At 36.9% G+C, this 19,181-nt stretch overlaps 1 protein-coding gene across 1 annotated transcript in view; it reads right to left on the reverse strand.

The window, feature by feature from the left end:
• Positions 1–2,770: 2,770 nt before the first annotated feature.
• The window catches only part of LOC138839812 (sodium/hydrogen exchanger 2-like), a 55,742-nt gene continuing 39,331 nt past the window's right edge, over positions 2,771–19,181 (reverse strand). The window contains exons 6-8 of the mRNA XM_070039346.1: positions 6,292–6,381; positions 5,267–5,337; positions 2,771–2,939 (exon numbers count right to left, since the gene is read on the reverse strand). Of these exons, the coding sequence (XP_069895447.1) occupies positions 2,771–2,939; positions 5,267–5,337; positions 6,292–6,381 (330 nt within the window). The remainder of the gene's footprint in view (positions 2,940–5,266; positions 5,338–6,291; positions 6,382–19,181) is intronic.

A 19,181-nucleotide genomic window follows, 5' to 3' on the forward strand; every position in this document is an offset into this window, starting at 1 on the left:
AAGGAAATATATGATGAAAACTTTAAAAACTTGAAAAAGAAAATTAAAGCAAAACTAAGGAAGTGGAAAAACCTCCCTTGCGCATGGATTGAAAGGATTACCATTGGGAAAATGGCAATACTGCCAAAGGCTATCTACAAACTCAATACGATAACTATCAATATCCCAACCTCATTCGTCAAGGAAATAGAAGAGGCAATCCAAAATTTCATATGCAACAATAAAAGACCCTGAATAGCAAAAAACAATCCTTAGCAGAAAGAACAGTGTTGGGGGAATATCAATACCAAACTTCAAACTCTACGACATATCCGTGGTAATCAAAACAGCTTGGTACTAGCACAAGAACAGACCTGAGGACCATTGGAAAGACCAAGAAATTAACCCACAGCCCTAAAGTCACCTAATCTTCGATAAGGGAGCTAAAAAAATAGAATGGAGGAAAGACAGCCTCTTCAGTAAATGGTGCTGGTAAAACAGATTAAAACCTGTAGAAAACTAAAGCTAGATCCTTATATATTACCCTGCTCCAGAATCAACTCCAAATGGATCAAAGACCTCGAAGTAAAAGCAGACACCCTGAAAACATTACAGGAAGGAATAGAAGAAACTGTAGGGTTCCTTGGCACAGGCCAAAATTTTCTTAATAAAGACCCAGAAACACAACAAATCAAAGGAAGTTTAGGGACTGCATGAAGTTGCAGAGCTTCTGCATGGCAAAGGACATAGCTAGCAAGATCAATAGAAAGCCCACAGATTGGGAGAAGATCTTCACCAGCCAAACAGACAAGGACCTCATATCTAAAATATACTTAGAACTCAAAAATAAAAAATAAACCCTCCAAAAACAAATCCTCAAAGAAAAACCGCCTGATTAATTAGTGGACTACAGACTTAAAGAGAGACTTCTCTGAAGAGGAAATAAGGACCAATAGACAAGTGAAGAAATGCTTGACTTCTCAAGCCATAAAAGAAATGCAAAAATCAAAACAACACTGAGATTCCACCTCGCCAGGGTTAGAATGGCTATAATCAACAACTCTAATAACAACAGATGCTGGAAGGGATGTGGACAGAAGGGAACCTTACTGCATTGTTGGTGGGAGTGTAAACTTGTTCAACCACTTTGGAAAGTAGTATGGAGGTTCCTCAAAATATTCCACATAGAGCTCCCCTATGACCCAGCAATCCCACTTTTGAGCATTTACCCAAACGATCACAAACAAGGCTATACTAAAGCTACCAGCACAACTATATTTATCGCAGCATTATTCACCATAGCTGAGATATAACCAATCCATATGCCCCTCAGCAGATGAATGGATCAAGAAAATGTGTGTGTTTTCACAGTATTTGATGTTGGTATAATTTGTGGAGGGGAAGGGAAAAAACAAGTTGTTTAAATAGGGATACAGGTGGACTCATTGCAACAATGAGATGTACAAGACATTATGTCTAAAAACTAACTTTACAACTTTGGCATGGGGGGATGGAGAGGTGGGGGAGGTAGGATGTGGTGGGGGGGGGGAGATGGGAAGGGATGGGAAGAGGAAACAAAGGAGGAGGCAACAATGCTTGATAAGAAATGTACTCGTTACCTTGCCCATGAATTGTAACCCCTCTGTACGGTATTTTCACAATTAAAAAAAAGATCATACAATTAAATAAAAGAAAATGTGATATGTGTGTGTCTGTGTGTCTGTGTGTATGAACAAAATGGAATTCTATGTCTTCATCAGAAAGAACGACACTGCCAAATTTTTTAGGAAATGGAAAGACTTGGAAAAAAATTATACTAAGTGAAGTAAGCCAGAACCATAGAAACATAGGCCCTATGGTTTCCCTTATTTGCAATAACTAGTATATGTCTAGGATAATCTTACCAGACAAGTAGAAAAGGTCAAAAGCTATACATATATGATCATATAAGATTGTGCTAAGCAAAATGAGCCCCAATTTAGGGACAAGAGGTTTTATCTTTGTTGCTGTTGTTTTTAATGTACTTATATGTACTATATGATTCTTTTGTTTATTTTGTGTGTTCTTCCCCCATACTATAATCCCTGTTTTCACTGTATTTAATTCTGTTTCCCTGCATCTTTCAAATACTTTTTTTTCTAATTTTGGGAGGGGAAGGGAAATAACAAAATGCTGAAACATGGATACAGGTTGACCCATTGTAACAATGAGATGTACAAGACACTATGTTAAAAACAAACTTTGCACCTTGTGGGAGGTGAGGAAGGGAGGAGATGGGGAGGTGGAAAGGAAGGGATGGTAGGGGAAAAACAAAGAAGGGGGGAAAATGCTTTATAAGAAATGTACTCATTACCCTATTCATGTAACTGTAACCCCTCTGTACAGTATCTTTACAATAAAAATATATATTTAAAAATATAGCAAAAAATGACTTGAGCACATTTAACATTTGATTCCATTTCTTAGTCAATTTCATTTCTTTTGAATCTCTGAAAAGTTAAACTTGTCACATACATGTTTTATTTCATTAAGCTGTGTTTATCTCTACATAAAAAATAATGCAGATTGAGATGATGTAAACATCCTCAAGTTTTAAAGAATTGGCAAAAGCATAGTTCCTCATGATTTCCAGAAGAAACACAAGGAAAGAAAAACTATGTTTTAAAAGGATGGTACTTTGAGGATTTCTGTAGTTTTACAGTAATGTTTAAACAAATGGAAACCCACCGTAACACACACACACACACACACACACACACACACACACACACACACACACACACACACACACTTACAGTAAGGATGTACTGGATGGCATGTGCATTAACTGGCCTGCTTCTACCATCTCAATGGCATGTTTTCTCTCAAGTTTTTCATGAAGAAGCACAATGCTTGATTTGGACTGGTTATATTCTCTGAGTAAAATCTTCTGCAGGTATCTTCCATTTAAATATTCCAATCTGTTAAATAAGCAAAGAAAAATAAATTCCAGCAATTTTTCCTCAAGACATTTAGACTCTATTTATAAACTTCCCAGATATCTATTCCAAATTTGTTTCATTTAAATGGAAATTTAGTATATGCAGAAGAAGAAAAAACACAAGAAATCCTAATTGCAAACATATGCTAATGAAGCAAAGCATAGTTTAGGTTTAGCCCAACAGAGTCAACTACACCAAGGGAAAGCAGAACCATTAATTAAAAATACTTTTGCATTGGAAACAGAAATACTGTGGAAGTAGATTGTACATTTTAAAGACAGTCACAAAGGACCAAGGTACCTGATACAATTTAGTTTCAGAACATGGGAAAAGTAAAGAGGTAGATTTTTCTAAGGTTTACTTAAGAAATCTGTATTTTAAAAAAGCACAGGAGGGTCTGGGAAGGTGGCTCAGTGGTAGAGTGCTTGCCTTACGTACATGGGGCCCTGAGTTCAATTCCTCAGCACCACATAAGCAGAAAAAGCCAAAGTGGCGCTCTGGCTCAAGTGGTAGAGCACTAGCCTTGAGCCCAGAGTTCAGGCCTTACTACCGAACCAAAAAAAAGAGTTTTAAGTAATGGTGGATAATTAAAAGTGGTAACACTGTTTTTTTGGGGGGGGCTTGTTTTTTTTTTGTTTTTTTGTTTTTTTCAAAAAGTACAAGACACAAAACTAAAGTTACATTAATTTGAGAATTAACACTTGTGTGAAAATATTTACTAAACTTATGCTTACAGTCAAAGTTATGGTTTCAAAACTGTATTATAGTTTGTAAGACTATACTGAGATCTACTTCTGTTGAATGTTTCACTTTAAAAGACATTTTGATGTTTCAGGAGTCTGAGGTTTTCTTGACTATAGGCACAACCAAGTTATGTGCTTTATTATTTAGAAAAAGATTAGGCTAGGTGTTTGTGTCAGAGTAGTAAAGTTCTGTCCTAGTATGTGTTGAAGTCTAAAATAAAAGTGTATACACACACACACACACACACACACACACACATGTTTTGCTATTTGACCTAGAAGAAATGGAAAATCAATTAACATAAACATTATTTATCTTCATTCTCTGTGATCAAAATAAGAAGTAGAAAATATCTATTTTTGCTTGAGTCCTTGCATTTATAACAATGGCAAAGATGTTTTTATTTGGCAGAGTTTAAAGAAAAATTGTTGAAAGGAACTTCTCCTGGTTCTCTTATCATATATACATTTTCTAGAAGGTGACATAAAAGGATGCCTACAAATCATTAGGCTTGTGCCAAGTGCTGCCTGCTAGAACTAAATCTCATTTTTTACACTGTTCCTTCCTGTCAGGAATTTACAGAGAGGCAACAGATTTTAATATTCATTGTTATCAGAGCACTTAGGAGTAGATTACAATTTAAAATAATCCAAATATTTCTATAAGTAGGATCAGATTTGTATCTACATAAAATGCCTCTATGATTCATTGTCACCCAATTATTCACTCAGAAATATCTATTATTAACATGTTTGGAAGGAATTCTTTCTAAGTGTTGTAAAACAAAATTCAACAAGAAAGATAAAAGTCCATCCCATCACCTCTTATTTTAATGGTAAAGAAACATATAATAAAAATAGTGATGGATTGTAATTATGTTTTCAAAATAGAAAAAATTAATAAAATGAAACATTAAAGTACCAGAGAGTTATAGGTTAGGAAATGGCATTACACAGATACAATAATGATTGAGTAATGAGGAAAGAGATCTTTGATGAGATTAAATTTAAAGTAAGATGTAAATGGCAAGAAAGTCCTAGATAGCCAAGAATGTGGTAAGGGATCATTCCAGAGAGAAGGAACACTATGAATAGACTTGAAGCCAAAATGTCCTGAATTGTATGGATTCAAAATGTAAGCAGAGGGATTATATGGCTTCAGTGGAATGAACAGCAGGAGGACCATCATGACATAGATAGGAAAGTTTTAGCAGTTGCCAATAGAATCAGGTTTCTGTAAACAAAGGTAAGAAGTTCAGACTTCTAAGGGGCAAGAGTTTAATTGTTATTGAAGTCATCTGATGTAAAATTGCTTTCTCTGAGGCTGTACATATAAGGGAGAAGTTTATGGCATATTTGGAATTTGAATTTGAAGTCAATCATGTCTCTCACAATAAGGAAAATAAAAAGATCTCTGCCTATGTGTTTTGCTGGCATGTTTATTTATGACATATAGAACAATAAAGATGTATAAATATAAATAGTCCACATAAACATCCAGAAAGAATTGACTCATTTCTTTATTCCACACATACATAAAGATAAATGTTTGTAAATCCTCACTTGTCCTTCCAGTAATATTGTCCCCAGTGTCCTGATATATCTTCTATGCCAGCCAACAAGTGATCAAAGAACTGAAAAAAAAAACATTTATCTAAATATATAGCATATATGAGAAACATGCTCACTACCAAATAAAGGAACCATCAAAAACACCTTCAAAATTATGTCATCTCACTTGCTTATTTAGCCTCTCTTTTTAGGCTAACATAACAAGAAGTATCTGTAGTTATGTTTTGATGTTTGTAGAATTCCCTAATCAAAGTTTATAAATGCACAATTTGAAATGGAAAAAGTTCATATTAATCAGTATCATGTCTGATTCAATAACCTACCAAAGAACTGGTTTTGGTCTATGGAGGAAATAGAAGTAAAATGCCCCAGCTCTTGGAAGATTTAGAAATGATTGAAGAGGCATGAAGTAAAGAAGTAGTAGATAGAACTCAAGTAAAAACTTGACATATGTATATAGTCAATGCAACAAGAAAAGGCAAATATACAGTAAATAAGTAAAAGACTGTGGAATTATGGAAGTCCCACATGTATGCAAATATGCATTTTGAGACTGCCCTGATGAAATGTGGGTATTCATGAAAAAAGAAAGCCATTCTATTTAATGGTAACAATATAAAAGCAAAATGTTTTGGAGAAATAAGTAACATTGTAGGGAAATCATAAAAAGAAATCTGGGTACATGTAGGTTCAGAATAGGAACAAGAGCAGATAACAAAAACATATGAATGCTAATATTAGTATAAAAATCACAAAATCATATAACCCGAATCTCCTCATAAGGAAATAAAACATCTAATTCAAATGATAGTCTACAAATACAAATATATTTTAAAATATTGTCATGAAAGACAAGCTAAAACATAATTTGTTATGAGTATACAATTGGAACTATCTACTTAAGTCAGAAAATCATGACTCATTTTATTAGGAAAATAATTTAAAAATTAAACAATCATGTAAGGTTTGGCTCCAGTCAACAAGATTACTTAGATGATGATAAATGCATGGCTTACCCGAATGAGAATCTGCTCACTCACAGTTGGAGTTGTCTCTCTCTTTCTTGTCACATCTAGTAAGTCGACAAGAGGACGAATGGTCATCCCCTGAAAAAAAGAACAAGCAAAATGCTACATTTCTTCCATATGAATTTAGTGCTTGAATGTATTCTGTGTGTTATAGGCATGATCAATGAGAAAGGAAAAAATCATTATCAAAATTCACAGGGATTATTAGGTGAAAATAACACCAAAGGAAAAATGCTAATTATTTTCTTACAGAAGTCAATGAGAAATACAAATTATATACAAAAATCAAGATCACTTAATAAAACGTAAAACAATAGGTCTAATACTATGCGTTTTTGTGTGCTTGCTTGTTGGTGTTAAATAGCATTTGTCTTTTTGCTAAATATAGCTTGCCATGGTACTTGGAATCATTTTTATTTCCATGTGAAGTTTAAAGTGCTTTTTCTACTTCTGTGAAGAATGACATTTGCAGCAGGATTTACAATAGCCAGAATATGAATAAATCTGTATATTGTTCAACATAAGGAAGAATTAAAAATACTACATGAGGACATCCATATTTAGAATCCATATACAAAAAAAAGTGGACCCTAAGTGAGCTGAGAATAAAATAGTGGTTACCAACAGAGTTGTAGGTAAGAAAAATGAGAAGAGGTTGGTCAAAAATTTCAAAATCATAGTTAGGTGAAATATATTCTTGTTTTCAGTAGCACAGTAAGGTAAATACAGTCAACAATAATGTGTTAACTTGAAAGACCTAGACATTAGGGTTTTGAATATATTCCAGATAAAGGAATGATTTTTTTTCTTTTTTTCTTTTTTGTCGGTCGTGGGGCTTGAACTCTGGGCTTGGGTACTGTCCCTACGCTCTTCAGCTCAACATGAGCCCCATACCACTTGAGCCACAGAGCCACTTCCGGTTTTCTAGTGGCTTATTGAAGAGTCTCACACACTTTCCTGATTGGACTGGCTCTGAACCACAACCCTCAGATCTCAGCCTCCTGAGTAGCTAGGATTACAGGCATGAGCCACCAGCGCCTAGTTAAGGAATGATTATTTTCTAAGTTAAGATAATGGTTATGTTAATCACCCTGATTCAATCACTACCCAATATATACTTGAATCAAGACATCACATAGCACACCATAAAAACATGTACAATTATTATGTGTCAATTACAAAAATTAAAAGTTTTGCCAATTCTACTACTGATAGAGATAAGTCAAAAGTTTTAGAAGTCTTATAATTGTTATAACAATTGAATCATAAGTGTAAAAAAGCCAAAGATCAGCCTTTTCCCTGTCCTACATTAGATCACAAGAACTCTGCATGATAATGAGCAAATAAAAGTTGGTTGATAAGTTTTTGTTACTAACAGTAACATTTAAACAATATGAATGAAAAAATTAATAAACACAAAAGCACTTTGAACTGTGTCATACAATTGTGTGGTCTAGTTAGAACTGAAAATTATCCTGTGTAGAACACTGATTGGACACTACTTTTGATTAAGATTAATTATGAATCTTCTAATCTAATATTTAGATCATAGTGCCAAAAGCTTCTTTGAATTAGACCAAAAGCTGAATAACTCCTATCTACCAAATGATTGCAAATTATATCAAACCCAATCCTCTAGACCTGATTTGTACCTTAGACAGACACTCTTAGTTCAGGGCAATGAGGAAGACTGGGATGATAAATACTGTACTTTACATCATTTTTCACTAAAGACATTTGGCTAACATGTAATTTTGAAAGTTCCAGTGTAAACAACTTATACTGAGTCTTAAATCATTTCAACATCTTAACGGGATACCTAGTCTAATTCACTTAATAGTGCTTTTAGGGTCCTCTTATGGTCTTAACTTTTAAGTGAAACATCAAGTTCAAGGACTTGGAAGGAACATAAAAGATGAAACAAGGATGAACAAATACAACAGTGATACTCAGTAGACACTACGGGGAAAATGAACTGGATATCTTATGGCTGGGGACAAGAGGGAAAAATGGGAGAAAGCAACAGAAGGGAAATACATGGTTAAAAAAATTACTAATTGTACCTGATTCTTATATCTGTAACCCCTCTATATATTAAAAACAACAAACAAATGTAAGAGTAAAAGTTGAAATTTGCTTTAGAATTTACATTGAGAACAAGCACTTTAATGAAAAGACTTAGCCGTCTTCAACAACCTGAGGTAGAATATGGATAGGGAAAATGGCATCAAACCCATTGCTTGCAAGGGTACTCTCACACTACTTAGATATTTCCTAAGAACTTTGAAAACACACCCCATAAAGTTACTCCTTTAATCTTATTTCAGAAGTGTGGCGAGAAGCAGGCAATAATTTCCATTAATGTTAAGGTTGAAACTTAAAAGAAAATGAAGGTAGCAGTTCAGCTACTTTAAATGACAGCCATCCCTTACTGTGCCCTGGGTTTAGTTAACATACTAGAAGAACATGTCACCTCAAGAGCTCCTTTCCAAATTGGAACTATGCAATTTTTTTTAAATGCATCTGAATTGCCCAAAGTCAGAGGATCATCCTATTCACATGGTTTCCAGGAGTAATTTAGTGTAATTCTTGCTTTTTAGGTGGCACTTAAGTTGTGAGATTTTACTAAACTCATCTGACATTTAAAAATTATCATATAATGCTTTCATGGGATACAACCACATCCTTTTAATCATACTTATCATAGGTAAAATGATTCCCAATGTTAGCAGTTCTGCCTAATAACTTAGTTATTTAAAAGTTCAATTTCATAATTGCATTTTAAAACTTATCCCTAGTACTCTCCATCTTCACTAACTCAATTCATACCTGTCGACCAGAGAAGAATTCATATCTCCTAAACAACAAAGCTATGAGAACAATAAGACTCAGTTACATTTCTAGATACAACCAACTTTACAGATTTGATGCAATTCTACTTTCTTCCATTGAAGAAGTAAAGTGTAGCCAAGAACATTTTATTTCATACAGTTGAATATCTGGAGTACCTAGAAAATCTAGTTAAATGGAAAATGTATGACATCAAAAATTTTACACACACACACACACACACACACAAGCATTCTAGAATTTAACTATGACAAACACTAATGATATATTTTAATACATTTGCTTATTTCACAAATGCTCATTGCACATTTCATCAGATCCAAGTACTGTGATAAATGCTAAAATAAATATGTATATACTTTGTATTTAGGGAACTTAATAATAAAGGAGACAGACAGCACACTGTGGAAAAGAGAATAAAAACATAAACAGGTGGATACATACATGCATACATGCATGCATGCATACATATAAATAAGATAGATATATAGATAACAGATAGATACATATAAATACATGTACATACACATGCTATGTGAAGAAAAAAATCTCAGAATGAAATGATTCAGATAAAACGAATTTGGAGATCCACTTACTCAGAATGGTCTGGGAATACCTCTATGAGTAAATTCAGTGTTAGATGAGAATCAAAGAACACTAGGAAGGCACACTTACCAAAAGATGAAAGTAAGGCAGTTTTGGAAAGAGGACAGAAATCAGAATGAAAGAAGAGGGACTGGGAAGGTGGCTCAGTGGTAGAGCGCTTGCCTTGCATGCATGAGGCCCCCTGGGTTCGATTCCTCAAAACCACATAAGCAAAAAGAAAAAAGCCGGAAGTGGTGCTGTGGCTCAAGTAGTAGAGCGCTAGCCTTGAGCTGAAGAGCTGAGGGACAACGCCCAAGCCCAGAGTTCAGGCCCCACAACTGGACACCCCCAAAAAATAAGAATGAAAGAAGACATTCAAGGATGAACTCAAAAAATAATTCAAGGAAGCAACATTTGTGAGAGCAAAAATGAAGACAGAAGAATCCCTAGTTCAACTGAAAAGAGAATGGATATAAACTGGTGTATGATCACAGAACATCAAATTTAGAAGCCAAAAAAATTAAGGAATTATAAATATTTAGAACAACACCAGGACTGGGAATTTGGCTTAATGGTAAACTGCTTACCTAGCATGCATGAAACCCCAGGTTCAATTCCTCAGTATCACATAAACAGAAAAAGCCAGAAGTGGCGCTTTGACCCAAGTGGTAGAGTACTAGCCTTGAACAAATCAAGATCAGGGGCCGTGCCCAGGCCCTGAGTTCAAGCCCCAGGAGTGGCAAAATTAGAACAACGTCAATAAAAATAGTAGTAAGTTCACCAAAAAAAAAAATCCAGAAGGCTACATGTAACATGCATACTTCAAAATCAACACACAAATATCATTTTGTAAATCTACACACTAACAACTAATCTAAAATAGAAAGTAAACACAGAGTTATGTTTACAAGAGCATCAAAAGAATGAGATACTAAAAAAACAAACTGAACCTTGAAGGTGAAATGCTGGCATAGGGAATACTTTGTTACAGTGGTTAAAGGAACCGAAGATTGAACAAACAAGTGGAAAAATAGTCTGTGTTCGTAGATTGAAAAATTTAATGTTGCACTTGTTCATATTGCTCAAATAAATCTATAGATCTAATACAATCCCTAACATCACCTCTATTTTTCTCTATTTTTACAGAAGTAGAGAAAAATATGAACCTTAAACATAATATGGAAACATGAAAAAAAATCTCAAATAGTCAAAGCAATCTTAAGAAAGTAAGAGGATGCTAGAAACATTGCACTTTTTGATTTCCAACATAAATTACAATGTTATAATAATGAAAAGCATATGGTGCCAAAATAAATGAAGATGAAGAAAGAAGAAGGAAGAAAAGGAAGCAAAAAGAGGAGGAGGACAATGAGGAGGAGGAGGAGGAGGAGGAGGAAAGAAGAGGTCGGGGGGAAGAGCCTTCCAAAAGTTGACAAAGTAGAAAAACTTGGAGGAAAGTATAATGAATGAAATTAGCATAGCCAGAATGAGAAAGCCTATTTGTTTGCATTAATATGATCAAATTTGACACCATAGAGTACAGTCTGAGATGTCAAGGGCTGGGTTCATAAATTTAAAAAAAAAATCACGATAAATAAATACTAAAAAGCATCTGGACTATCTATGGATAACACCACTGTATTGTGTCCATAAACATTTTTTTGGGAGTCCAGTCATGGGGCCTGAACTCTGGGCCTGGGCGCTGTCCCTCAGCTCTTCAGCTCAAGGCTAGCGCTCTACCACTTGAGCCACAGCACCACTTCCGGCTTTATTCTTTTTGCTTATGTGGTGCTGAGGAATCGAACCCAGGGCCTCAGGCATGCAAGGCAAGTGCTCTACCACTGAGCTACCTTCCCAGCCCCTCCATAAACATTTTTAAGAGGATATTTTGGTACTGGTCCTGAGGCTTGAACTCACGACCTAGGCCCTGTCCCTGAGCTTTTGTGCTCAAGGTTAACACTTTGAGCCACAGCTCTACTTCCAACTTTTTGGTGGTTAACTGGAGATAAGAGTCTCAAAGACATTCCTACCCAGGCTGACTTTAACCTGTAATCCTCAGATCTCAACATTCTAAGCAGATAGGATTATAGGTGTGAGCCATTGGCACCCAGCTATTAATTTTTAAATACAGTAAAAATAAACAAATATGCTATTGATTAAATATATCATTAAATATACTATCAATATGCCTGTATAGTTCAAACTTTTAAATGCATGAATTGAAGATACTCACACACACACACATCATTTTGGTGGAAAAGTTTGAACACAGATCCTCAACAGGCAGGTAACGTTACCAGTTGAGCTAAATTCTCAACTCATTTTTGCTTTACCTGTTTTTTATGATTTTGTACAGGACAGGCCTCAGACAACACCCTCATACCACTGCCAACATCAAAGCTAGGACTCCCAGCTTATTTGTTGGATGGGATCTCACATTTTCCCTAGGGCTGATCACAAACTGCAATCTTACTGGGGTTTGCCTCCTGACTAGCTGGAATTACAGGCAGGTACCTCGGCATTCAGTTCTTCAAGAAGATGCATTCTGGTGTGAGAATCCGCAGACTAGGAAAACTAAGAAAAGAAAGAATCAAAGTTCCATTCTACATGAGTGTCTTTAGTTAGTTGATTAATGTTACTGTCTTTACTAAGATGGAGTAGATGAGGATCAAATGTTTCTTTTTGTGGATATAATAGCTGTCCAGTTTTTATGCTATAATCAATGTTGCAATTGCTGAAAATACACATCTGGACTTCAGAGTAGATGTATGGGCCAGAGAAAAACATCTGAAAATCACCAGAATCTCTGGGTTGAAGACAGCCTAGATATTACAGAGAAAGAACAGACAACTGTTCAAGATAAATCCAAGAAATATGGTAGATCTATTTAACATCTAGAAAACACCATCAGAAGGCCTAATCTGAGGATAATGGGTGTAGAGGAGCACCTAGAGACAGAAGTTAATAGTCTAGGACATTTATTTAACAGGATCCTAGCAGAGAACTTCCCAAACATGCAAAAAGATAGGCCTATTCAAATACAAGAATCCTTTAGAACCCCAAATAGAGCAGACCAGAACAGGACATCCCACTGTCACATCGTAATAAGCACAGGATCAATTCAGACCAAGGAAAGGATCCTAAAAGCTATCAAGGAGAAAAGATCAATCACCTATAAAGGGAAACCAATTAGAATAACCTCAGATGTCTCAGAGGAGACAATTTAAGCAAGAAGAACCTGGATGAGGTATGCCATGCACAAAAGACAAACAACGTTTAACCAAGAATACTGTACCCAGCTAAACTCTCCTTCATAATGAAAGGTCAAATAAAAACCTTCCATAGCAAAGAAAAACTGAAACAATATATCTCTACCAAACCAGAGCTACAAAAGATACTTAAAGATGTCCTACACATAGAAAACCAACAAGAGCACCATAAAGGCCAAGAAACAGCCCCCAAACAGAGAATCCAAGAAGCATAGGAAGAACCCAGTTGTCACAGCCCCCAAGAAGGTGGATTACATGGCAGGAAGTACTAAACACCTCTCAGTGCTAACTCTCAAAAATAATGGACTTAACTCTCCAATCAAGCAACGTAGACTGTCTAGTTGGATCAAAAAGCAAGATCCTTCTATCTGCTGCCTGTGAGAGACACACCTTGCCCCAAAACAAACATATTCTGAAAGTGAAAGGCTGCAATAAAATCTACCAAGCAAATGGCCCCCATGAACAGGCAGGAGTTGCAATCCTAACATCAGATAAATAGACTTCAAATTAAAGAGACAGACTTTAAATTAAAGAGAAGAGATAAAGAATGTCATTACATACAAATTAAGGGATATCTCCTTCAGGACAATATTAAAATTCTAAATATATATTCACCAAATTACAGAGCACCCAAATTTATCAAAAAAACTACTTCCCCTCAAATCTCACATAGATCCAAAGACATTAATTGTTGGGGTCTTTAACACACCACCAACACACCACTATCCCCACTAGATAGGACAACCCAGCAAAAACTCAACAGAGAAAACTCAGACCTAAACAACTGCATAGATCAACTTGACATAACAGACATCTACCGAATATTTCACTCAGCAGCATCGGAATACACATTCTTCTCAGCAGCACATGGAACATTCTCCAAAGTAGGCATATTGTAGTTCACAAAGCAAGTTTTTCCAAATTCAGAAACATTGAAATTGTGCCTTACATTCTCTCAGACTACAAGAAAATAACATTAGAATTCAACACCAAAAACCACCAAACAAAATCCTGTAACACATGGAGGCTGAACTACACACTGTTGGACCACCAGTGGGTCATAGAAGAGATTAGAAAAGAAATTAAAATGCTCATGATATTTAACAAAAATGAGCACACAAATCACCAGCTCCTCTGGGACACAGCAAAGGCAGTAGTCAGAGGCAAGTTTACAGTTCTGAGTTCCTACATCAACAACTTGGAGATATCTGAAACCAAAATTTTAACAAGGCACATGAAGCTCCTTGAAAAACAAGCTAAAGCCCAATCCAGTAGATGGAAAGAAGTAACTAAAATTAAATCCGAATTAAATGAATTAGAATAAAGAAATAGAAAAAATCAACAAACAAAGAGTTAGTTCTTCAAAAAATTAACAACATTCACCTCTGAAGCCGAGGATGCTTGGCTTTGGGGGCTTGGCCATTTCTCTATAGAGGAGTCTGGGGGAAGTCGGGACGCCACTTCTGCCTGGTCAGCAGTCCTTCACTCACCAGACTGACTCACTACACATTTAATGGGATGCTGCAAATCATGCTCGAGAAGTGAAACCCCTTTGAAATGCCTCCTGCACTCCCTGGAAAGCCAGAGCGCCTCATTTTTATGCCATTCTCAAATGTAGATAGTTTTTGCCACTGCAATGGTAAATGGTCAGAAGTCTGTTTACTTTCAAGCTCTCTTTGCTCTCTCTCTCTGCCAGTCATGTCCAACTTTCCCTATCTCTCCCTTTCTCTTTTCTGCATTTTGGCTTGTGCCCAGGGACCCCCCTCTAGGTTCCCTCTCAAAGGCTAGCCAATGTAGGCTTGATCTATTTGTTCAGAGTTTCTTTGCATTTTTTTTTCAGAAATTCACCATCTTGAGTTCGCCATGTTGGCCACATGGTGGGTTAAGGGATTGGCCCCATCTGGCCCTTAACCTTCCACCAAGCTTACTACTCCATCCAGCTATTCTAAGGTGCCTTGCTAACAAGTTTCTCTTTTCACAGGCCCTGGTAACTGAGGCCCAACCATCTGATGTGCTTTGTTAGCAAAGATGTCTAAACGTTGTTGAAATTTTAGGTTTTAAGTTTTGTCTTTTTTTGTTTTGTGTTGTGTATTCTGGTACTGACTATGTGACTCTAAAATATTGGGCATATTTATGCTAAGATTCTCACATCTAAGAACTTTTGTCATTCCAGAATATTTGTTGGTCAATTCTTGATAAGAAACAGGTAAGCTCTACTTATTCTATTTGATCTCCTTGTTGTTTTAATTGGAAATAATAAAGGGCTTTTGTGGCAAAAATTACAGTTCAAAGCCAGCCCGGGCTGAAAAATCCCTAAGACTTCATCTCCCAGCTAACCTGCAAAGAGCCAGGCTGTAAGCATGGCTCAAAACTTTTATCTCTAACCAGCCAAACTCTGCAAGTGGTACTATAACTCAAAGTGGTTCAGTGCTAGCCTTGAGCAGAAGTGTTCAGGGACAGTGCCCAGGCCTTGAGTTCAAACCTCCTTGAATACCAACTGGGACAAGCCATTCCAGCAACGAGCGCCTAGACTCAGCCAGTATGGGGAACAAGGGAACATGGAGAGGAGTAAGAGGAGATGATGTCACATCAGCTACTTTGTGCCTGCCCTTTCAAAATTAACCAGAGCTGGGAGGTCAGTGGAAGTAAGAAGCCTGCCCATCTAGTGTCCATACCTGTCTACCTATTAACTGGACAAGAATTTATATTCTTCTCTTTGTTACCTGACTTCTCCTCTACCTAGTCGCCAGATGTCAGAAGTAGCTAGGGACATTTCTACAAACATCTTCAGCCCCAAGTTCTTCCTCTTGCCATTTATTTGCTCTCTAGTATTTTTCAGCCCCTCAATGCCTCATGAGACTTCTCCAGACTTCATCTAAGGACTCACGCCCCCAAGGGACACTGCTGCTCACTGCCTTCTCTGGGAGGGGACCAAATTCCAGCCTTTTACCCCTATTGTCGACGCCCTTGTCAGGAGGAAGTAGCCAGAGAGAATCTGTGCCCTATTTCATGATTATTAAAAGCCTAGAATGCAAGGTCTGCTCCCAGATGGCGAGAAGACTCCACCCTCATTGCAGCAAAGTCACCACCCAGTACCTGTGTTACCTAGGCAACTGGGACACCTGGAAGAGGTCACATCTGCATCAGCTGAGGTCACATCTGAATTTGATGTATCCACACCTTTCTCAGCCCTTACCCTAGATAAGGCCTAGCCCAGGCCAAGATGCTCTCTCTTCTCTTTTCTAGCTCTTTCTCAGCTCTTTCCTTCTCTTCTCTTTCCCAGCTCCCTTCTCTTTTCTAGCTCTCTCTCTGCTCTTTTCTGGCTTTTTCTCAGCTCTTTCCTTCTCTTCTCTTTCCCAGCTCTCTTCTCTTTCCTAGCTTGCTCTTTCCCGCCTCTTTCCCAGATGCTCTCTTTTCTAGCTCTTTTCTCTTTTTTCTAGCTCTTTTCTCTTTCCCAGCTCTCTCTCTTTCCCAGCTCTTTCTCTTTCCCAGATCTCCCAGCTCTCTTTCCCAGGCCTTTCCCCACCGTGTAGAGTACCAAGCTGGTCTGGTGCCAGCCGGAACAATGAATAAACCTACCCCTTACCTGAATAAAAAAAAATTAACAACATTGACAGACCCTTAGCAAATCGTATCAGAAAAAGAAGAGAACACTCACATGTAAACAAACACAGAGATGAGAATGGTAACATCACAGAAAAAAACCAAGATTCAGAACATTATAAGGGAATACTTCTCAAATCTTTATTCTAATAAGTTTGAGAATCTGGAAGAAATGGAAAATTTCCTAGCAAATATTGACATGCCAAAACTAAATCAAGATGAGTTCAACCAACTTAACAAGCCCATATCAAGGATCAAAATAGAAACAGCAGTTAAAGACCTCCCACCCAAGAAAAGCCCAGGAGCAGATGGATTTACAGATGAATTCTACAAGGCCTTCAAAGCAGAACTCACACCAATACTCCTCCAACTCTTCAATGAAATTGAAAGTCAAAGTTCACTACCAAATTCCTTCTATGAAGCTATCATAACACTCATCCCAAAACCAGCAGGGACTTAACAAAGAAAGAGAACTATAGACCCATTTCATTGATAAACATCAATCTAAAAATCCTCAACAAAATTTTGGCCAATCGACTTCAACAACTCATCAAAACAATCATACAGGGCTGGGAAGGTGGCTCAGTGGTAGAGCACTTGCCTTGCATGCTCAAGGCCCTGGGTTCGATTCCTCAGCACCACATAAGAAAAAAGCTGGTAGTGGCACTGTGGCACAAGTGGTAGAGCACTAGCCTTGAGCTGAAGAGCTGAGGGACAGTGCCCAGGCCCAGAGTTCAGGCCCCACGACCAGACCCAAAAAAAAAAAAAAAAAAAAAACAAGCATACACCACGATCAAACGGGATTCATTTCAGGGATGCAAAACTGGTTCAATATATACAAATCAACGAATATAATTCATCACATCAACAAGAGCAAGGATAAGAATCACATGGTTATCTCAATAGATGCAGAAAAAGCATTCAACAAGATTCAACACCGCTCTATGATAAAAGCTCTGGAAAAACTAAGAATTCATGAAACATTCCTCAATATAATAATGGCTGTGTATGACAAACCAACAGCCAGCATTATACTTAATGGTGAAAAGCTAAAGCCATTTAAGCTAAATTCAGGAATGAGACAAGGATGTCCACTCTCTCCACTTCTCTTCAATTTAGTATTAGAATGTCTAGCTAGAGCAACAAGACGAGATGCAAACATAAAGGGGATCCAAATAGGGAAAGCTGAAATAAAACTCTTCCTCTTTGCAGATTACATGATCTTATATTTAAAGAATAGCACAGACTCCACTCCCAAATTACTCAACCTGATTGAAAACTTTGGAAAAGTTTCTGGTATAAAATTAACCTTCAAAAATCAATAGCTTTCTCATATGCCAACAATGTGAAGAGCATGGCTGAAATTAGAGAAAGCAACACCTTTGTAACAGCCCCACAAAAAATAAAATACCTAGGAGTTAACTAAAGAAGTGAAGGGCCTCTATGATGTAAATTTTAAAATCCTGAAAAAGGAAATTTAAGCAGAACTAAAGAAGTGGAGAAACCTCCCATGCTCTTGGATTGGGAGGATTAACATTGGGAAAATGGGAATACTTCTAAAGGTAATCTACAAATTCATTGTAATACCTATCAGTATCCCAATCTCATTCTTCAATGAAATAGAAGAAGCAATCCAAAATTTCATATGCAACAATAAAATACTCTGAATAGCAAAAACAATCATTAGCAGAAAGAACAGTGCTGGAGGAATAACAATACCAAACTTCAGACTCTATTATATATCCATAGTAATCAAAACAGCTTGTTATAGCACAAGAACAGACCTAAGGATCAATGGAATAGAATTTAAGATACATAAATGAACCCACAGACCTATAGCCAGCTAATCTTCGATAAGGGAGCTAAAAAAAAAAAAAAAAGTAGAATGGAGGAAAGACAGCCTCTTCAGTAAATGGTGCTGGCAAAATTGGTTAATCACCTGTAGAAAACTAAAGCTAGATTCTTACCTGCACCAGAATCAACTCCAAATGGATCAAAGATCTCAAAGTCAAACCAGACACCCTGAAAACATTACAGGAAAGAATGGAAGAAACTCTAGGGCTCCTTGGCACAGGCCAAAATTTTCTTTTTTCTTTTTGTTAAATAAGGTGTGTGTGTGTGTGTGTGTGTGTGTGTGTGTGTGTGTGTGTGTGTGTGTGTGTGTGTGTGTGTGTGTGTGTGAAAATACTATACAGAGGGGTTACAATCACATGAGCAGGGTAATGAGTACATTTCTTATCAAGCATTGTTGCCTCCTCCTTTGTTTCCCCTTCCCATCTCCCCCCCACCCCCATTCCCCACCCACCCCCCCATCCCTGGCCAAAGTTGTAAAGTTCATTTTTCGACATAACAACTTGTACATCTCATTGTTGCAGAGGGTCCACCTGTATCCCTATTTAAACGACTTGTTTTTTCCCTTCCCCATCACAAATTATACCAACATCAAATACACTGAAAGCAGGGGTTATACCGTGGGGGATGGACATGCAAAGCAACAAAGAAATCATCTTATAAATATGTTAGAAACAATCGCATGAAAGCAAAAACATTTGAATACTTATCTTGGGGTTC

The sequence above is a fragment of the Dipodomys merriami genome, unplaced genomic scaffold, assembly GCF_024711535.1.
Source record: "Dipodomys merriami isolate MVZ:Mamm:240054 unplaced genomic scaffold, mDipMer1.0.p SCAF_3, whole genome shotgun sequence".
NCBI lineage: Eukaryota > Metazoa > Chordata > Mammalia > Rodentia > Heteromyidae > Dipodomys > Dipodomys merriami.